The 22,442-nt window shown below is 47.8% G+C and overlaps 1 protein-coding gene across 3 annotated transcripts; it reads left to right on the forward strand.

Moving 5' to 3' along the window:
- The first annotated feature begins 17,201 nt into the window (after positions 1-17,201).
- On the forward strand, positions 17,202-22,068 carry Cabp2 (calcium binding protein 2). Of its 3 annotated transcripts, XM_021152228.2 has the most exons (7): positions 18,225-18,345; positions 18,819-18,977; positions 19,615-19,645; positions 20,272-20,406; positions 20,929-21,038; positions 21,159-21,306; positions 21,839-22,068. In XM_021152228.2, exons 1-7 carry the CDS (start codon positions 18,289-18,291, stop codon positions 21,862-21,864), a joined length of 666 nt encoding a protein of 221 aa, XP_021007887.1. In that variant the 5' UTR covers positions 18,225-18,288; the 3' UTR covers positions 21,865-22,068. The 3 variants fall into 3 exon arrangements, with proteins under 3 accessions (XP_021007888.1, XP_021007887.1, XP_021007890.1); XM_021152229.2 differs by lacking the exons at positions 18,225-18,345; positions 18,819-18,977 and adding an exon at positions 17,202-17,580; XM_021152231.2 differs by lacking the exon at positions 18,819-18,977.
- The last annotated feature ends 374 nt before the right edge of the window (positions 22,069-22,442 follow it).

Raw genomic sequence — 22,442 nt, forward strand, 5'->3', positions numbered from 1 at the left:
CTCTGCCTCCCGAGTGCTGGGATTAAAGGCGTGAGCCACCACGCCCGGCAATAAAGGGATTTTAACTAATGAAATATCCCCTCCTCTCTGGTGATGCTATAACAGAAAACTTAGCAAAGAGTTAAGCCTTACATGGTCAGTCCTCAGCCTTACATGTGTCAGTCCTCAGCCTTACATGTGTCAGTCCTCAGCCTTACATGTGTCAGTCCTCAGCCTTACATGTGTCAGTCCTCAGCCTTACATGGTCAGTCCTCAGCCTTACATGGATCAGTCCTCAGCCTTACATGTGTCAGTCCTCAGCCTTACATGGTCAGTCCTCAGCCTTACATGGTCAGTCCTCAGCCTTACATGGTCAGTCCTCAGCCTTACATGGATCAGTCCTCAAGGCTAGCACTGTTCCTTGTTTGTAGAGAAACTGAAACAAAGAAGTGACGTGACATGCCCAAGGTCACACAGCTAGTAAACAGGATTTAAACTTGTTTGGTCTGGTTAGTTCCCTGGGAACCTCATGTCTGTCTGTCTGTCTTCTATCTATCATCTATGCATCTATCTATCTATCTATCTATCTATCTATCTATCTATCATCTGTCTGTCTATCTGTCTATCATCTATCTATCTATCATCGGTCTGTCTATCTGCCTATCATCTATCTATCTATCTATCTATCTATCTATCTATCTATCTAGCATCTGTCTGTCTATCTATCATCATCACTGTGCTTCTCTGTTCTCTGTGTAGCCCTGGTTGACCTGGAACTTGCTCTGTAGAGCAGGCCAGCTCCAAAACCATAGAAAGCCACCTGTCTCTGTCTCCTGAGTGCTGAGATTTAAGGAGTGTGCCACTACTGCCAGGCTGGGAACCTCACTTTTTAAATCCATTTTCCCCCTTTGATACCTTCTTGTTGAAGGGAACAGACTATGTCACTTCACAATGTGCTTCTGAAACATAAACCGTACCACAGAGCAGGGCATGACAGTGCAGAGCTGGACTCAGGGCTGTGAGCACCAGGATGGAAGGTGCTGAGTGAAGCTAGCCTGGGCTGCATTGGGAAACCACGCCTCAAAAAATAAAACCGACTGGAGGGGTGGCTCGGTGGGTCTGGATCCGGATCCCAGCAGCCACACCAGGCAGCACACAACCAGGGAGTCCAACACCTCTGGCTTCTGAGGGCACTTACATGCACATCCCCTCCACACATAATTAAAAATGAAATAAATGTTAAAAGATAATGAAACAAATCAGAGCCAGTGAGAAAGCTCAGGGAATTGCCACCAGGCCTGATGACCTGAGTACAGTTCCTGAAACCCACAGTGAGAAGAGAGAACAAACTCCCAAGGATGTTCTCTCATCCCTCCAACCACTGTGCACGCACGCACGCACGCAGGCACACACACACACACACACACACGTAATAAAATAAAAAAATAAATAAAATTACTGCAAAACTGAGGCAGTTGAGAACAACAAACAGTAGTAGTGAAAATTAAAGGTGCTGATAAGGATTTCTTCACATCCCTCCCTCCCTCCCTTCTCCCCTCCCTCTCTCCTGCTCTGCTTAAAATGTGTGTGTAGGGGGGTCTGAAGGTGTGCTATGTGTATATTTGTGTTGTAAGTATTTATGTATATGCATGGTGTGTGTGCTATATGTATGTGTATATGGTGTGTATATGTGTGTAGTGTGTGCATATGTGTGTGCGTGTGTGAGAGATGTGGTATGTACTTGTGTGTAGTGTGTATATGCATGTGATGTGTATATGTGTGGTATGTGTGTGGGGTATGTATGTATATGTATGTGGTGTGTGTATGTGTGGTATATGTGTGTGTGTGGAATGTGTGTAGGATGTATGTGTGTGTGGTGTGTGCTCTGTGTGTGTGTGTGTGTGTATGTGTGGTATCTGAGTGTGAGTGTTGTTTCTCAACAGCCATCCACCTTTCTGAACAGGACATCAGATCCCACCCTGGCCTGAAACTTATCTAGCAGGGTAGGCTGCCCAGCCAGTGAGCCCCAAGGACCAACCATCCTTTCTCCATTACAATTTCAGTCTTTTGTGTTGTTTGTTTGTTTGTTTATTTTGTTTTAATGTGGGTCCTGGGCGTTCAGGTCAGGTCCTTGTGTTTGCAAGGCAAGCATCTCACAGTCTGAGCAAGCATCTTCCAAGCCTGAGGGGCCAATCCTCCTGGCATGCCCAGCACTCCAGCCTGTTCCCCACTGTGGTCCCTCGCTGGAGTTTTCTGTGGGACAGAGCTACCAAGAAAGTGGAGATGCACTACCACCCACCTGGAACTCCGAAGCACAAAATTACCCCAATCAGGAGAACCCTAATAGCCAAGGCTCACGCTTGGGGAGCATGCCCCCTCCCTTGAGCCCACAGCTTTGTGGGGCTGGGAGCAAGTGGAGGAGGTGGTGCCAGAGCTGGGCTCTCATCCCTGGCTCACAGCTGGAGGAACATCTGCCCAGCACAGAGCCGCTTACTAAGAGCTTTCATAGAAACGATCTCATTTCATCTCCCAAGCAACCCTGGGAAGAAGTTAAGGAAGAAGGGAGAGAGGCTTGTTGCCATTACGCCAATGGAACATGGTATCTCAGAGACATTCCTTCATTCTGTAGAAGGATCACAGACTCGGGAAAGCAGATGCTACAGTTTCAATAGGTGACCCCCAAAGGTCTATAAAGAGCGTGGCACCGTTAGCACAGTGGTGTGCTCTCTGTGGGTCAGGACCCCTTTGGGGGACGGAGGCTTGGAAGGTCCTTTCCCAGGGGTTGTGCATTAGGTATCCTGCATGTCAGATATTTACATTATAATTAGTGATAGTAGCAAAGTTACAGTTATGAAGTAGCAATGACAATAATTTTATGGTTGGGGGTCACTGCAGACATTTTAAATCTGTAGTTAAAAGACAACTAACGAAACAAAATCTTAAACTAGTGACTATGATAGTTGGTTATATAATGGAATGTTTTACCGGAACCAGATTAATTGATCAGAACTCCACTGATCAATATTTGAACTCTGAACTTTTTTGGGGTGGTGGCTGCTGTTTTGAGACAGGGTTTCTCTGTATAGCCCTGGCTGTCCTGGAACTCACTTTGTAGACCAGGCTGGCCTCGAACTCAGAAATCCGCCTGCCTCTGCCTCCCGAGTGCTGGGATTAAAGGCGTGCGCCACCACGCCCGGCAACTCTGAGCTTTTAAAGTCCCAATTTAACAGTACATAGTGAGGGGAAGACATTGGAAGCTGTTTTGTCCCTTTTTTTGTGCCTTAACTACTTTCTTGTCACCTTCAAGTTTGTCACAACCTCCACAACTTGCACTTACCAAGCTCAAAACACCTTCCTAGACCTTCAGATATTTTCCTTGATCCTCATAAGTTAGGTTTTCATATCTTCAGATCTTACACAAATTTTATTTAATAATTAACCATGAGACATGATCACTGGGAGCAGTCACTACAGAGTGAGCTCCTTTAGATAAAGGAGCAGCAAAAAGTGACATCTAAACCCGGTTTAACCTTTTATCATGAAGCCCGTGAGCAAGGCGAACCTGTTTGCTTTTTAAATAAGAGATCTTAACTAGCTAATGAGCTACCACAGTGGCGGATTACCTGGGGCTAAGAAGCTCCTTGCCTGTTCTCGAGCTGTCAAGCTACAGTCAGCAATGTGGTCAGAGATCTGAAAGGATAAATTTTAATCCCGATGTCATAGATCAATTAAAACAACAAAGATTCGCCCATGGTCCGCTGCCCAGACAGTGTTCCCAGGTTCCTGTGGTCTCTGTGGCACTGCGCACAGAGGCAGTCTGGCCATTAGGCTCAGGAGATGAGGGTTTTTTTCCTGTAGAGGAGGGACATGGGAAAGATGACTTCACCTTATCGTAAGACACATTTTCTGTGCTAGCAATAAGGCAAAACAGCATAAAACAGCAGTGGAACATTATGAAACGATTTCAAAATTATCCATATTTAAATAACAGCCAAATCCCTATTATATTAGATCTAGTGGAAAGAAAAACAAGAGGTGAATGTAGCCGTGGTGGCTGGCGGTAGGGGGAAGCAGCAGCAGCAGCCCTTCACACAAGTGTGCGTGCTGTGGCCCTTCACACAAGCAAGCATTCCGTGGCCCTGTGCCAGCAAAGACACGAGTGGTTAGGCACACATTCTAAATTAGCTCTTGTTAATCTGAATTACCTTTATGATCTGAAATGTCACCATCATATAAGAAACATTTTAAATTAGGGTGAATCGCATACACAGTATGTGGTAAAGTATAACTTTGAGGCAGGCAGATCTCTGAGTTCAAGAGATCTCTGCAGAGTGAGCGCCAGGACAGCCAGGGCTACACAGAGAAACCCTGTCTCGGAAAGAAAAAAAGAAAAGAAGAGAAAAGAAAGGAAAGGAAAGAGAAGGGAAGGAAAGGAAAGAGAAAGAATAACTTTGATCTTTATCATCACACAAAAATCCATACCAAATTAAATTAGACTTGTTGCTTTCTTAGTCTAAAAGGTGACAAGATAATAAACAGTTCACTAGGGCTGAGCAGTTTTATAATTCAGTGTGCTCATATTAAGATGGTAAAGTCACATGGTTATTAACATTGAAAACATTTTTCTTTGTAGATCTGTCAGTTTTTGTTTTTGTTTTTTTTCCTTCAATGAGAATTGCATCCAAATTATATGGACATCTACAGAGAGTTAAATCCAAGTTACATACACATAGAGTTGAATTTGAGTTACATACAAATATATATGTCCTAAACGAGAGCTGAATAAAGCCAAATATTATTGTAGATTATGTAGATTTTAATCCATACCCAATGAGCAATTTATAAATCCTTAGATGAGCATTTACAGCATAAACTTAAGATATACATTTATTTTGAGGACAGAATGTAAAGAAATCAGAGATAAAAGGTTTTTAAGAGTGGAGACGTAGAAGAGAGCAAGTAAACATATAAAATATTTGAGAATCATTTGTCTGTGTCCGTGAGAATCTGGAAGATAGGAATAAATTCTGAGTCTATGAAGAGAGACAGGGCGTTCCTAGTGCAAGCCAGCGGCAGGAGGGGGACGGGGAAGCAGGTTCACGCGGGCAGCCCCAGAACTGGGCCGCAGGGAGGGAGAGGATTTGAGCTGGAATTTGGAATTTACAGACAAATGATCGATACATCTCAGGAGTTGTTTAACTGAGACCAGGCAGGAAGAAACGGGATTTAGAGAGAAGAGAAATAGAGAATCCTTTCCCATTTCGCCGATTGCTCGTAGTATTTGTAGAAATATGATTGGAAGGCAAATACATTTAGAACCAGTGTAGAGGCTGCGGGGCGGGGGAATGAGAGGATCGTTCCTGTGGGTGAGAAAGGGAAGCAGAATGTCCCTGGAGCCTGGAGCCATGGGCATCGTCAGACTCAGGGAGGAAAAAAGGAAAGCCAAACCATTCAGAGGTCATTGTGTGGGTTAACGGGGGTCAGAGGAGAGACTCGTTGCCTGGGACCAGGGTTTTTGAGGAAGCCAGAAGGTGAGAATGAGAACCATGCTCTGGTAGAGGATTTCATCCACAGGAAAGTTTTGAGGAAGAACAGAGAAGGGACATAGTAGCCCAGTAAGGCCTACGGAAATGGCAGGGTTGCAGCTCCGAGGAGACTGCGACTCGGACTGGAGATGCGTAGGTTGCTTCCTCAGACTCCGGGAGAAGTTAAAAAGACCAACAGGGAAACTTACCTAAATGTCATTAGCGGATGGGTTGAAGAGCAGTAGGTGAGCCAGAAAGTATAGTTGTTGTAGGTTGAATGTAGGGTCCTGTTGTGTGACTTAGACCCAAACACCAGAAGAACCTCCCAAGTCTGGCACCCGTGTTATGAAATATAGTGTGGTGGTGGCAGGGAACGGGGATACCTGGCAGGCTCTTGCCAAGCTGTCCCCCTGAGAAATCACACCACGTGACAGACGTGACATAAGGGAAGGTTATTGCTTATTGTGGGAAAGGGGGAGGAGGACTTGGTGAAGGGGTAGAAGGGGGGATCAGAGGACAGAAAGAGAGGAAGAGAGGCTGGCCAGAACACATGGGAACAGAGAGAGAAAGAGGGAGGAGGAGGGGGGAAGGAGGAAGAGGAGGAAGAGGAGGAAGAGGAGGAGGAGGGGTTGAGGTAGGCAAGCATCCTCTTTCACATGGCAGGCCACCCACACCTGGTGACAGCACAGTTAGTTATGGCGCAGGTGATGATAAGCTGCTATTAGGTCACTGGGAGGAAGTCTAGTAGAATTAATTGTCTGTAAGCCAACAGAGACACCATGACCAAAGCAACTCTTATAAAGGAAAACATTTAACTGGGATGAGTTACAGTTCAGAGGAAGCATGGCAGCGCGCAGGTCAGAGGAATGCTGGAAAAGGAGCTGAGAGTTCTACATCTTTATCCACAGGCAGCAGAAGGCCTATGGGATAAGCATTCAAACACATGAGTCTATGGGGACCATTCTATTCAAACCACAACACCAGGGCACCAAGGATTTTCTTCTCTGGTGAGTCATATGAACGGACTCCTACAGTATTTTGTTTTGTTTTCTGGCTCCTTTCATTTAGCACAACATTTTCCAAAATTCACCCATGTTGGGGCATGTGTTAATACTTTATAACTTTTGGTTTTGTTTTGACTTGTTGTTGTTTTTTTGTTTTGTTTTGTTTTGAGACAGGGTTTCCCTATGTAGCTTTGGCTGTCCTGGAACTTATTTGATAGACTAAGCTGGCCCTGAACTCATAGAGGTTACCTTGTCTCTGTTTTCCGAGTGCTGGGATTAAAGGCGTGTCAATCAAGGATAGTCCAGGCTGTCCTTGAATTTTCTATGTGGTAGAGGATGACCTTGAACTTCTGAACCTCCTGCCTCCAGTTGCTGTATGCTAGGATAGCAGGCAGGGGCCATCATGAGACACTTAATAGTACATTTACAATTGCTGTATGCTAGGATGGCAGGCAGGGGCCTTCATGAGACATTTAACAGTACATTTACGGATAAATCCTTAAATGAGACTCTGCTTTACAAAAGGAACCACATGTGTTTTTTGCCATTGGGCATGGCTTTTTTTGAGGTAGGGTCTCATTTTGTAACTCAGGCTGGCCTCACACTTTGCATCCTCTGCACAAGTGCTGGACCCACAGCTGTGTACCGCCATACCCAGCCTGGATTCTAGATTTACTCATTTATCAGCTAATGAACGTATGGTTTGTTTAACTCTGGGTGCACGAATAATGATTCCAGGTTTGTGGGAAATTACACTTTTTTTTTTTTGAGACAAGGTTTCTCTGTATAGCCCTGGTTGTCCTGTAACTCCCTCTGGACCAGGCTGGCCTCAAACTCACAGAGATCTGCCTGCCTCTGCCTCTTGAGTCCTGGGATTAAAGGTGTGTGCCACCACCTGGCATTCATTTTTCTTGAGTACATACCTAGATTTTGGCTTTGGGCTTTCAGGATCATGTGACCACTTGTTCTAAAGGACACTGGACTCACTTGGCCAGTGGTCACACCATTGAGAACTGCACTATCAAACTAGAGTGACCCCACTTCTCCAGACCTCACTCTGGCCTGTGTCTGGTGCTTCTCAGGTAAAGTTCTGGGCTCAGCCCATGGGGACAAGGTAGAGAAGATTTTGGGAGTGTGGAGGGGTGGGGGCAAAACTTGGTTTGGAGAGAATAAAAGTTGCTGTCGATAATAATATTTTCCTGCCTTGACTATGTGACTCTGAAGCCAGAAGCCACAGGCCTCAGGCGAATTAAAGCTCAGTTGTTAAATAGTTGGAAATTAAGTAAAGGATTAATTGCCAGGGTTCCTTTCGATCTGGCCTGGAAGCCTTGCCCCTCACTGGCCAGGGGATAGGGAGGCCTGGAGCAATTAACTTTTATTGAACCAGGAGAAGAAAGTCACTCCCACAGGGGAAAAAAAAACTTTTATACAAGCAAATGTGCACAGAAACATACTTACATTCATACAGACATTCACCCTTTTGTTGGGGCCAACAATCTGTCTCATTAACTTAAATACTTACACACACACATTTATACACACACACACACACACACACACACACACACACGCTGGAGCAAAAGCCCAAGCATCAGTGTAGAAAGAACTCACTCATTCTAGACGAAAATTAAGCTGTAACCTTCATTGCATAGAGAAAGAAAAAGCTTCTACCTTTCTATTGCTAAATGAAGGAAACCCAAGTCTGTTAGGAAAAACACCTGTCCTTGTTGGTAGGAAGCCTGTTCTAGCCTGTCTCACAGTGAGAAGCCTGCCCACTGCTCTCTGCTCTCTCTCCAGCGCCTTCTCTGCTCTGTGTGTTCTGTCTTGCCTCGCCTCTCTTCTCAGCTCCTCAGCTCTGTTAGACACTCCTTTCCTTTCTCTCTTCTCTTTCTCCCCAGCTCTGCTGTGATCTGCTGTGTTCTTTTGTATTCTCCTGTGTTCTGTATTCTGCTGTGTTTTGCTATGATCTGCTGTGTTCTTCTGTATTCTCCTGTGTTCTGCTGTATTCTGCTGTTCTGTTGTGCTCTGCTGTGTTCTGCTGTCTTCTTCTGTATTCTGCTGTGTTCTGCTGTGTTCTGCTGTGTTCTTCTGTGTTCTTCTGTGTTCTGTTGTGCTCTGCTGTGTTCTGCTGTGTACTGCTGTGTTCTGCTGTGATCTGCTGTGTTCTGCTGTATTCTTCTGTATTCTGCTGTGATCTGCTGTGTTCTTCTGTATTCTGCTGTGTTCTGCTGTATTCTGCTGTGATCTGCTGTGTTCTTCTGTATTCTGCTGTGTTCTTCTGTGTTCTGCAGTGTTCTGCTGTGCTCTGCTGTGTACTGCTGTGCTCTGCTGTGTTCTGCTGTGATCTGCTGTGTTCTGTATTCTGCTGTATTCTTCTGTGTTCTGCTGTGTTCTGCTGTGCTCTGCTGTGTTCTGCAGTGTTCTGCTGTGCTCTGCTGTGTTCTTCTGTATTCTGCTGTGTTCTGCTGTGCTCTGCTGTGTTNGTGTTCTGCTGTGCTCTGCTGTGTTCTGCAGTGTTCTGCTGTGCTCTGCTGTGTTCTTCTGTATTCTGCTGTGTTCTGCTGTGCTCTGCTGTGTTTTGCTGTGCTCTGCTGTATTTTTCTGTGTTCTGCAGTGTTCTGCTGTATTCTGCTGTCTCTTCTGCTTCTACTTTGCTTCTATTTTGCTTCTCTTCTGATCTCCTTCTGCCTACTTAATGTCCTTGTTCCTAGTTTTGGTACTTTTTCAGGAGACTAGATCACATTAGCTATTCCAAGCCTCCTTTTTCAGAAGTTCACAAAAATTCAAACCTAAATTCACATTATAAATTGATTAAGGAGTGTCTTAGTCAGGGTTTCTATTCCTGCACAAACATCATGACCAAGAAGCACTTGGGGAGGAAAGAGTTTATTCGGCTTACACTTCCATACTGCTGTTCATCACCAAAGGAAGTCAGGACTGGAACTCAAGCAGGTCAGGAAACAGGAGCTGATGCAGAGGCCATGGAGGGATGTTCTTTACTGGCTTGCCTCCCCTGGCTTGCTCAGCCTGCTCTCTTATAGAACCAAGACTACCAGCCCAGAGATGGTCCCACCCACAAGGGGCCTTTCCCCCTTGATCACTAATTGAGAAAATGCCTTACAGTTGGATCTCATAGAGGCATTTCCTCAACTGAAGCTCTTTTTTCTGTGATAACTCCAGCTGTGTCAAGTTGACACAAAACTAGCCAGTACAAGGAGTTACAACAGAGATGTTTACATGTGCTTCCATCAAGGCTGGTTGTCCAACCTAACATCCTTTTCTGCCACTAGCTGCACAGTTTCACTGAGAGTTTAAAACTATAATTCTAAGTTAGCACATTTCTGAGAGGCTTACCATCTGACTAATGCCTCATTAGTATTGAAGTTTTGTATAGGTAAATCCAGTCAATATTTTATCTTCTGTCCTTGCACCTAAAAGAAATGATTCATTCCCAGTTTATGGACTTTAGTTATCAGATAACAGTTTACAGCCTAAAGGAATGTTATCCTTAATCCTAAATCCGTTACACTCCTACTTTCTATCCTAGTACAATTAACTTGTGACATATGAAGGCCTGCAGAGTCCTACTTCAGTTTTCATATTACAGAGGGCCCAAGATTCCTTGTACAATCTTAAGAATTCTATAGGATTACTATTTGGAGTTAAGAAATCATATATTTGCCTATACAGCATTGCTAAAAAGGGTACATCTTTGTTGATCTGCAAAAAATCTGCCCAATAGGGTGAACTAATGCCCAGGAATTGTTATATTAATTTACTAATGACAGAAAAAGCATATCAATAGCAAGAATCAAACCTGAGATGAAATCTCTCAGGCCTTGCCTCCAAGAGCTCATCCATCACAGACAATGAAAAAACAAAAACAAAACAAAAACAAAAACAAACAAACAAACAAAGGTAGACCATTTCAGGAAAGTCATCCACTAGCCTTAGCTTCTCCTTCATGACTTCTGTCAGAAGATGACATCATCTTTGTCATCAAATGTGTTACACTTGAAAGTCAGAGGATGACAGACATATGTTTAGTCATGCGTTGATTAGTGTCAATAAATGACTGGGGAATACCTTTGTAACTATGGTTTCCACCCTAAGTCATGGTTTAAAAACAATATAACCCAGTGACTAGGGAGATGGCAAAATTGGTAAAGTGCTTGTGATGCAAGTATAAGGGTCAGAGTTTGACCTTCAGAACCCAGGTGAAAGGTGCTAGGCACGTGATGTTAATCCCAGTGCAAGACAGAGACGTCAAGTCCCTGGGGTGTGCCAGCTAGAAGGTTCCCCTTCTTGGTGAGTTCCAGGCCAGTGAGTTATCCTGTCTCAATAAAGCAAGGTGGATGGTGCAGAGGACAGCTAACATGGTCCTCTGATATCCATACAAACATCACACACACAGGCATACACACAAGCCATGTTGTTGATCTGCAGAGAATCTGCCCAATAGGGTAGGCTAATGTCATCTAGGAGAGCCCACGGCTAGCGAATGACTTTTCTGAAATGGTCTGCTGCACTGTATCATATTGTAATACTGAATATTGGCTCCCAAGGTCTGGTTGCCCTTGGGATGAAGAGATACTCACATACACCTGAAAGATCCTGACAAAATATGAAAGGTCACAGAAGCCCTAAAATTGGTAAGATAGATTTCATTGTTAGCAGAACTAGCTTCACTGATTTAGAAAAATAGGTGCACAATGCTCTGGCCACTCCTTAAACCCATGTGTCTGCCAGTGTTTTGACCATTCCTTGAACCCAGGTGTGTGCCCACTGCTGCATCTCACTGCCAGGTGTTTGTGATATTGGTTGCTAAGACAGAGTCAGAAAATCTCCCCAGCAACTACAGCCGGGCCAATCCGGAGTTGCTACACCTGCACCAGACTCTTTCCTTGTACCCCTCCCATACCCATTTCTTGAGAATAGACATTGTTTAGATCTGGAAATCCCCTACTCTCCCCTTTTCCTTCCCCCCCCCCAGGGCCTATAAAAACTGGGACCCCTTTCCCCTCAAGGTCGACTCCTCTACCCCTGCATGGGATATGAGTCGTCCCCAGAGCTCTGGCTTTCCCCAAATAAAGCCTCATGTGGTTTGCATCAAGCTTGGTTTCTCATGAGTTCTTGGATGTCCGCTATTGTCCCAAGGCCTGAGCGAGAGGCTCCTCTCGGAGTCTTTCACACCAAGTGATGCTATGTAAACGTGTCACCCAAGTTATACCTGATTGGTCAATAAAGATAACTATAGCCTGTAGCTAGGCAGAAGAGAGGTAGGTAGGTGGGCTTTGGTTCCCAGGCTTGGGGTCTGAAGCAGCGACCACAAGGGAGCCGAAAGATGCAATGGGGATAAGAGATCGTGCCGGGCGTGGTGGGGCACGCCTTTAATCCCAGCACTCGGGAGGCAGAGGCAGGTGGATTTCTGAGTTCAAGGCCAGCCTGGTCTACAGAGTGAGTTCCAGGACAGCCAGGGCTATACAGAGAAACCCTGTCTCGAAAAACCAAATTAATTAATTAATTAATTAAAAAAAGTCTTTTATCTGGGAACTGAATGATTTAAAGTGGGGTAGAGACCCCCAGTAATAATAGTATTATTTACTACAACAGAGATTATAACTTGAAAAAAAGATGAAATTTCAAGACCTGTAAGTCATATAAAGTACTCAGAAATTGCTGGTTGTTTGTGAGCCTAGAGGCTTCCTGGGGCTGAAAATAAAGAAAAACAAACCCGGGTATGCCCCGTAGTTAAAACATTCCTGGGAACAGCTTAACCTTAAAGATAAAGGGGAATGTGAAGATATAACAGGGCTATCTAAACTGAGTCAACAACTCACAGAACTCTGACACCCTGCACGTACATGTAATTTTTCTGCTGATGTTTGAATAAGCCAATAGTGTGTCGATATGCTGAATTCCACACCCCTAAGCCCCTTACCCCATAAAAACCCCTAGCTTCTGAGCCTCGTGGCCGACATCCATTATCTCCTGTGTGGGATGCACGTTGGTCCGGAGCTCCGTCATTAAACTACCTCGTGTAATTACATCAGGGCGGTCTCTTCATGATTCTTTGGGTGCACACCGAATCGGGAATTGAGTGGGGGGTTCCCCACTAGGTTCTATCAAACTCAGGCAGTGGGGCTTGTCTTAGTCAGGGTTTGTATTCCCTCACAAAACATGACCAAGAAGCAAGTTGGGGAGGAAAGGGTTTATTTGGCTTACACTTCCATGCTGCTGTTCATCACCAAAAGAAGTCAGGACTGGAACCCAAGCAGGTCAGGAAGCAGGGGCTGATGCAGAGGCCATGGAGGGATGTTACTTACTGGCTTGCTTCCCCTGCCTTGCTCAGCTTGCTTTCTTATAGAACCCAAGACAACCAGCCCAGGGATGGCACCACCCACAATGGGCCTTCCCACCCTTGATCACTAATTGAGAAAATGACATACATCTGGATCTCATGGAGGCATTTCCTCAAGGGAGGCTCCTTTCTCTGTGATAACTCCAGCTGTGTCAAGTTGACACACAAACCCAGCCAGTACAAAGCTCATGCCTACAAGTTCAACGCTGAAAAGGCCAAAGCAGGAGGGTTGCCATCAGTTTGAGGCTAGTCTGGGTTACATAGTGAGTTCTAGGCCAGTTTAGGCTACAGAGGGACACCATGTCCAAAAAGGGGGTGAGGGTGGGGAGATAAGATTCTGTACCTGCAACTGGAGAGATGGCTCAGCAGTTAAGAGCACTGGCCACTCCTCTAGAGCACTCAGGTTCAATTTCTAACATCCTTATGGTAGCTCACAATTGTCTGTAACTGTAGCTCCAGGGCATCCATGATACCAGGTGTGTGCATGTGAGATACACACACACACACACACACACACACACACACACACACATATATTTACTGGCAAAATGCCTATACACATAAAATAAAATAAATCTTTTTTAAAAAGATTCCTGCACCTGCCATCTACCTACTTCCATCCATCTGTCTTTCTATCTATCCAATCATTTATCCATCCAACAAACATTCAACCATTAGTGTAGTAGGAATATTTTAATAAACCCTGGAGTGAGATCACTACCACCTCAATGGTTTATGTTCCTGAATGAAAGACACACAGAGCCTTTATAGACTGAGCTGGGCAACTGCCCACTGTCCGTGCTGTTGGTATCCACCTCCCATCAATAATTCCGAGTTACTATTTACTAATTTCTATGATCCATCTTGACTGCTTTTAATTCAGCCAGCCAGCTCTCTGGGCCACATTCTCTTGACACAGAGTTCAGGGCGCTCTTCTTCTTCTCTACCCCATGGTGGCCCCTGTCTCTCTCCTACACACTCTTCTAAGGCATGGCGTCTTTTGCCCCCTGCTCCTTCCTCGAGGTCCCAAACTCAGGAAACCTAAACCGTGCCTATGTCTTTTCTCCCCAGTTATTGGCTGTTGGCATCTTTATTTACCAATCAGAATTAACTAGGGGCAGGGTCTTTCTCTTGTTTTAAGGGCAAACAGTTTTGGGGGGCCCAAATACAAGCATTAGGTCAAACTCACTACACAATAGTCCACCAAAGTGCTCACTAATCTTCCCTCCCAACTAACCAACTAACCAACTAACCTTCACCAGCTTATCCATCCGTCCATTAATCCATTGGCCCTTCCAATATCTCTCTATGCAATCCATCTACCACTTACCAACATCTGGCTCATCAGATGGTGTCCATCTATCCATTTGTACATCCAGCTATTCAATTTCCCCTCCACCAACCCAACTGTCTATCCATTAGCCTCTTGTCCCTCCATCCATCCCTCCTTCTATGTGCTTACCTGATCATCTACTCTTCCAACTAGCCACTCAAAAGCCAGTCTATCCAGTTATCCAGCCAGCCAGCCATCCTTCTACCACTGCCAAAGGTTCTGATCCTGACAGCTGCAGGGTTCCAGAAGGCTAATCTCCTGCACTAAGACCTTGGAGTTGACAGTCTGCCAACCCCACCTTCTTGCCATCAACCCCCTCTGTAGAGGCCACCAACTCTTCTCTTGTCTCCTTATGGCCTCTGCCCAGTGTGCCCTGATCTAATGATTCACAACCCTGGACAGCAGGCCTTGAACCTGTTTGGCTAAGTCACTGTTGAGCTAATTGAGGACACCAAGATGAGGTCTCCAGGACACTGAGATGCAAGCCAGGAGGGACTTCCAGCCAGGAGACAATGCCTTTGTCCTCATGGGAAACTTACCTACTGACTTTTGACTAATTATTTCCCTAACCACCTTGGACTATACTTTGAGACACGTATTTCTCATTACCTCCTATCTTCCCAGAGGGAAATACAAGATTAACCTTCATTTTTGTTTTTTGTTTGCTTGTGTGTTTTTTCAGACAAATCACTGAACTTACCGACTGATTCATGCCTAGGTTCCCAGCTACTTGACAAGAAGAAAGGAGAAAAAAACAGACAGACAGAGAGAGAGAGAGAGAGAGAAGAGAAGAGAAGAGAAGAGAAGAGAAGAGAAGAGAGGAGAAGAGAAGAGAAGAAGAGTCTGGAGATGTAGCTCACTAGTGGAGTATTTGCCTAGCATATATGAAGCCTGGGCTCCAACCCCAGTCCTGGGTAAAAATGAAAAGAGGGTCAGAAGGTAAAGTGCTCTTCCCCGGGGACCCAGCCCTGTCAGACCCTCTAAGACCTTGCAGAACATGAGAGAATATGCTTTCTGGGGACTGTTTTGGAGGATGCCCTGCCTGGTGCACATGGTCTGAAAAGCCACAGGCTGGGTCCTGTGAACAATGACAAAGAACCCTTTCCCACGCTTGACCACCTGGCCAGCGTCCACACACCTCTCAGGCTCGCCTGTCCCAGATCTCAGTCTTCAGGCTGCGTTTAGCCTGTTCCCTCCTCATGGAGGCCACCTCTTCCCAGTCACCTTATCTCACCTCCACACACAGCAAGGCCTCCCTCTGAGAGGGAGCCTGTTGGACTGTCCTTGTATTTGCCCATTGACTATAATCCTACATGGCTGAAGGTGCTGCCCCTACCACGTCAAAAGCTCTAGAAGTGAAGCTGGCTGGCTGCTCCCAGGCCGAGGGTGACAGTGCCACCCTCTGGTGCCCTCTCTCTACTGTCCATACGTTCTACAGAGGCCACTGATGTTCTCCCCTTCCTCCTGAGGGCTCTGCCCAGGGTTACTTGAGAGTTCCCGGACTCTGCCAGATCACTGTTGACTGTCAGCCTCATTCAGGGCTACTTGACATCAGCAGAACAGGCCATGTCCCGAGTGTGGTGTGCAGAGCCTTCCTCTCACCTGCCTGGGTGGGTATTCCGAAGCACAAACAGCCTGCTTGGTGGCCTTTGTCTGAGTTAAATGCACTTGAGACTGGAGTCTTCAGGGAAGGTGGGGTCTGTTGTGTGGTCCCTGATGCTGGCCTGGGACTAGAAACCACCCTGGGGTTTCTTATAATCCAGACTGGACTGGAACTTACTATGTAGCCAAGGATAACCTTGAATTTTGATACTTCTACCTCTGGGTATTTTACAGGTGTACAACACTATGTCCAGTTTTTTTTTTTCTGTACTGTGTTGAGCTCAGAGTCTTTCTGTATGCTAGGCAAGCACTCTACCAAGGGAGATAGAGGCCCTGCCTCTCTCCCCACTCTCCCTCCCGTCCTTGATGTTTGCAAGCTAGTCACTGAATCGATGATAGAGTCACTAGCTCAGATGGCAGACATGGCATGGGATCTGGTTCCCTGGGACAAAGGCTGGTGCAGGGGGGCACGTGAATAAATCATGAGGGGCCCATGACAGGCCAGCAGGCTACAGCTGACCTCATTCTGGAAGTGAGAGTAAGCTGCTGTGTGGTGAGTGGCTACAGTGTGGCAAGGGGCAAGGGTCTGTGTGGCACCTTTATCCTTGTTCCTTGAGAAGAGCTTACAGGTCAGGGGGGTGGTTCACCCAGGAGGTGGGGAAGCAGAGGTGGAAACAGAGGTATCCTGGGACTCCAGATGGGGAAGAGAGGAGCAGGTGGCATACTTTTCCAGAATCTTGGAGCTGTCCTGGGAGAGAGAATGGTGGAGGGGTGGAAAGGGCAAACAGATAGAGCAAACTGAGAAAGAACCCCTGTAAAACAGTGAAAGGGCAGAGAGACAGACAGATGGACAGACAAGCACACACAGAGAGACAGACAGACAGAGACAGAGAATCAGAGACAGGGAGACAGAGATACAGAGAGACACAGAGACTGAGAGAGACAGGAAGCCAAATACAGAGACAGACAGAGACAAATAGAGAGAGACAGAGACAGATAGACAGAGACACAGAGACAAACAGACAGGGGCAGAGAAACAGACACAGAGAGACACACAGACAGGGACAGAGAGACACAAAGACACAGAGACAGAGAGAAAGAGATAGAGAGACAGACAGAGAGACAAAGACAGAGAGGGGTTGAGGGGGACAGAGAGAGGTTAAGGCACAGAGAGAAACTGAGGGGAACAGAGAGACTGAGAGGGCCTGAGAGTACTGGTCTACCAAGACATAGTATAGGCCAAGCCAAAGCAGATGGAGAGCAAGCAGGATACGGAGCAGGAAGAATGTGTTAGGACCACGAACCAGAGAGGTGCAGGCAGGATATGGGACTGAAGGAGGCCAGCCAGCGTGGGAGCCTGGCCACCTGGATCAGCGAGGAGCCCCAGGGTGGAGTCTGTGGTCCTGTGAAGGTTGGGAAGCACTCTAGGAGGTAGGTGAAGATTTCAAAGATGGATTATGGGAGCAGCAATGGAAGAAGACAGTGATCTTAGAGGACTCGGGCTCTTCTAACCCCCAGAGCTAGAAACAAAACGTAGCCACAGCTTGCACTGAGCCACCGACCTACAGGTGGAGGAGACCCAGCTGGAACAGAAAACGTACCACACCTACATCCATGGCCCTACCCGAGGGCCCAACAGATGGCAGCCTCCCTGAAGGAGACTCCAGTCCATCCTCAGGCACTGCAGGACCCAGCCAAGACCTAGCCAGCCCCACCACCCGCAGAAGGGCCCTTCTCCGTGAGCTGGAAGCCCAGGTGCAGGCTGCCTACGGACAGGTAAGGGGCAGAAATGTTATTTTCTAAAGGACCCCAAATCCCAGCTGGCTATAAAACACACCTAGAACCAAGTCCACATACAGGTGACCAGAGTGGTCAGGAGAAGTTAGGGGATCCGCCTGCCATCTCTGTTGACGCTGAGGGAGCCCTTCATGCACTATGACAAGCCCTGAATGGATACAGGGTTTTGATAGGGGTGCACAGGAACTCCAGACTGGGCCAAGATAAAAGCAAGCAGGCTCTCTCTTTCTCCCTGAGGACTTCACCCCCCAGCCCCCAGTTGCCACATTGGGAGAATTGGGAATCCAGCTGGTCCAAGCACTGGGTGCCTACTTCTTCTGGAGGGATCCAAGCCTGCTTCTGAAGGTGCTGATTGGGGGAGATTAGTGTAAGGCTGAGAGAGGGGCTGGTTGGGGGCGGGGGGGGGGGGGATCAGAAGACCCTCCCGTGGGAAGAGCTGGGAGACTGTGCCTTCCAGGGGGCCTTGGCTCTGAGTAAACCCATACACACACTCACAGAGATACTCAGAGATAATCCCGGATTGGATTAGGGCCCAAGCCCCGGGCCCAGGGCTCCCCGCCTGCCCACCCGCTCCTGATCTTGCCCACAAAACCCCAGGAAAATCCTCTCCAGTGCTCCCAGGCTGTCCCTGGAAACAGCAGGGGGCTGGCAGAATCCACAGCATCCTCCCAGGACTCCGGGCCTGGCATGGTTCAGAGACCCATGGGGAACTGTGCCAAGGCGCCATGGCACCGGGGGTCTAAGGTAGGAAGGTGAAGGGGAGAGACATAAGGCCAGAGACCTGGGTGGCCGATGCACTGGGCAGGTAGTACCCAGAGACCTGGGGTACTGGGCTGGATTAGAGATTGGCTCCAGAGGAGATGGAGGGATATCTGTATGTTCCCCTACTAAGCTGATAGATAGGCCAGCTACCCATTCTGTGCAGGCCTGACTCTCTCAGCTTTAACCGGGCTGACCCGAGCTAGAGGTCAGGTCTTGTTCTCCTCCTTGACCCGGCTAAGGCTCTCACTTCTTCTGTGCTTTAGTTTACCTAACTGAGCAGTTGGGGGTGAACTCTTGAGCCTGGGATGTTAATGGGTCTTGTGTACCTAGAGGCCCCTCCCACTCTGTCAGGTGCTGGGCTCCAGAGGGAGGAGCAGCTGATGAGGGCTGGAGAGGGGCTACAAGAGACCGGGCTAAGTGGGCATTGCTCCGGCTCATGGCTCACTTTGCCACAGGAACGCTGGCAGTGGCCTGGATCCCCCCTAGGGGGCTCCCGCCCCAGCCCTGGTCCCAGAGCTGAGGAGCAGGAGGGGACACAGGGCTACTCAGTGCTCGGAAGCTTGGTGGGGCCAGCATGCATCTTCCTTCGACCCAGCATCGCGGCTACCCAGCTCGTATGTACAGTTACTCCTCTGCCTGCCGGCTGCTCAGGTCCCATAGCTTCATCACTCCCAAGTAGGTGTGAAGGCCAGAGAGGACGTCAGAGGAAAGACAGCGACCCTAGGGGTGGGGCGGAGCTTGGGGAACTCCCATACCAGGCATGGAGTTGGGTACCAACCCAAGAAACAGCCACCTGAGAGTTGGGGTGCAGTCCAGTGGCAGAATACTTGCTTATAGCAAGCCCAGGGTTACATCTCCAGCACAACCGAAATAGAAAGAAAGTGCTTTCAAGGGGAAGATGCTAGAGAGGTGGGAGAGTCCTCAGGAGAGGGTGGGGGCAATGCAGACCTGCAGTGACAGTGAGGCCAGCTGGCTTGAGTATGAGGTTCTGTCTTACCCTGGGATCTGCCTCTGTCAAAAGGAGCTATGTACCTCAGAAGACTGTGGGAACAGGGGTCCTGGGGTCCCATGGCAGGTCACAAGGAAAAGGGATCCCCAAGACACCCAGACAGATGACCAGGACCAGGCAGAATCAGGCACAGACCTTGAGGATGTTGTGGGGTGGGCTGGATGAGAAACCCCAGGACACAGAAAGAGGGTGCTGAGGTGTGGGCAGGCCAAGGAACTCCTAACTATCTGTGTACTTTGCAGGATCGAGAGCTGAGACCAGAAGAGATCGAAGGTAACGGGTTGAGGTGGAGTGTGGGGTGGGGGTTACAAGAAGAGGTTTGGGGCTAGGGCCTCTGCAAGGTCCAGGAGGAGCGAGAAGGACATGGGGACTGGGCAGGGGGAGGTGGCAAAACCTCCCTTCTTTGCCAACCCCTTGGTCTCAGTGACCACACTGGTCAAGGACTGCTTTTATATTTGTCTATCTGGCTGACACTTCCTGGCTGTCCACTGTGGGCCTGGCCCCTTGCTAACCCTGCTAACCAGGTAGATAAGGGCCCCACCTTCTGGAGATAGCTACAGCTGCAGCTGCATAGAGCACTCTTAGGAAAACCAATGACTGGGCTGACTAGGAAGAAATGGGCAGGGAACTCTTCCTGGTAGCTTTTCTGTCTCTTCTCCCCTCCCGCCTTCTCTTCCTTCTCTTTTTAATCACCTAGAACAGAGATGGACACATAACAGGTGCTTCTTAAGCATTGGATGAGAGAACAAAGTTTTAACACCACACATGCAAAGGCTCTGGGTAACAATAGGAACTGAGGTTTAACAGAAGGGACTGGAGCAAAGGGAAAAGATGGGCCGGCCCCACTGGCAGCCAGGAGGGGGTGCTCAGAAGAGGATTAACCTCACTCTGTCCCGCAGAGCTGCAGGTCGCCTTCCAGGAGTTTGACAGAGACCGGGATGGCTACATTGGCTACCGGGAGCTGGGTGCCTGCATGCGGACACTAGGCTACATGCCCACGGAGATGGAGCTCATTGAGATATCACAACAGATCAGTATGTGCTTCAGACCCACCAAAGCCTCATGCCCCAGCCCTGGCCCAGCCCTGAGGTAGACGTGTACGCTGTTGCAAAAGCCCAGGATATAAGTTGTTATTAAAGGGAGAGCAGGGAGGATGACACCAGTAAAGAGACTGAAGCTCAGAGAGGTGAAGTATTGTCTAGAGTCACACAGCAGGGGCTCAGAGAAACCAAGAAACTGTGACTTAAGAGCCTAGTAGGATGGTGACACATGCCTTTAGTCCTAGCACTTGGGAGGCAGGCAGATCTCTGATTTCGAGGCCAGCCTGGTCTACAAAGCATGTTCCAGGACAGTCAGGGCTACGCAGAGAACCCCTGTGTTGAAAACCACAAACAAACAGAGCCTAGCTGAGGACAGTTCCCACCACGAAGTGTCATGCCATCATTGGCATACAGGAAGGACAGTCCATCTAAAGCCATGAAGGAAGGAGGCAGGAGCCAAAGGGAACATAGGTCAGATGCTAGGCTGGGCTCTCTAATGGATGGACCTACCCTCAGGTGGTGGGAAGGTGGATTTTGAAGATTTTGTGGAGCTGATGGGTCCCAAGCTGCTGGCAGAGACGGCAGACATGATTGGCGTGAGGGAGCTTCGAGACGCCTTCCGGGAGGTGCACCTTGGGTGGAAGGGGTGGAGAGGGTCGGTGAGATTGTGGGTCTGCAGGGAGTGAGAGGCTGAGTGGATTCAGGGCTCAGTCAGTGATCCCATGCCACCATCAATGCTACCACAGTTTGACACCAACGGTGATGGCTGCATCAGCGTAGGGGAGCTCCGGGCAGCCCTCAAGGCTCTGCTGGGGGAACGCCTTAGCCAACGGGAAGTAGATGAGATACTCCAAGACATTGACCTCAATGGAGATGGCCTGGTTGACTTTGAAGGTAACACTTCCCCTACTTAGCCACAGGTGCCCTCAAGGATTCTAAACCAGGGGTCCTCAACCTGTGGGTCGTGACTGAATATCAGATATCCTGCATATCAGATACTTAAATGACGATTCATAACAGTAACAAAAAATATAATTATGAAGTAACAATGAGATAATTTTATGGTTGGGGGTCACTATAACACGAGGAACTGTATTAAAGGGTTGAAGCATTAGGAAGGTTGAGAACCACTGTTTGTAAAGAGTCCCCAGTTATCATGAAGAATCCAGGAGGGAGGGATATATCCTCCCTACTGTAGAGAGAAGAAATTTATGTCAGTTCTCAGGAGAGCTCAAGTGCTTACTTGGGGAAAGGAAACGGGGAGAATCAAGATTGTAGTCTGAGCGACTGAGGCCCCTCCTGCCTGATACACAGATGCCTTGGAAGGCCTCCTCAAGAATCCTTCGCCCGCCCTGGGGCAGGCAGATCTGCCTCAGTTCTAATGGGATCAGGAGGGCAGACCTAAAACCTTGGCTTGTCCTGTTAGAATTTGTTCGGATGATGTCTCGGTGAGCCTGTATAGAAGCTGGAGTGGACCGGCCTGGAGGATCCCAGCCTCCGAATTGCAGAGGATCCTATATGTTCTTTGAAGGTCACTGTGTACAGGACTGTGTGCCTCCTCCCCATCCCTGCCTGGGCACAGTGCCCTATCCTGTCATCACCCCATACCTCGTCCTGGTTCTCTGGCAATAAAACATCTCCAAGCTTGTTGAGAAAGAGTTTTCTCCACTCACTCATCCTGAAGGTATCTGACCCCAAAAGCTAAGTTCTGGAACTGGGCTAATTACAAGTCACCAAGTCACCGCAAATGTGAGCTCCAGGGGAATAGGGACTCCCTCTTCTTCCTCCCTGATCTAACCCAATGCAAGGGCCAAAACAATGTCTGATAGGTGCATGCCTTTTATCCCAGCACTCTGGAGGTAGAGACAGTTGAATCTCTGTGAGTTCAAGGACAGCATTGTCTACAGAGCAAATTCCAAGACAGCCAGGGCTACACAGTGAAACCCTGTTTCTGGCCTCCTCTCCCCCTCCAAAAGAAAAACCCAAAACAACAAAAAAGACATCTTTGGACTGTGTCTTAGTCAGGGTTT

This window comes from Mus caroli, chromosome 19, assembly GCF_900094665.2.
Source record: "Mus caroli chromosome 19, CAROLI_EIJ_v1.1, whole genome shotgun sequence".
NCBI classification, from domain to species: domain Eukaryota; kingdom Metazoa; phylum Chordata; class Mammalia; order Rodentia; family Muridae; genus Mus; species Mus caroli.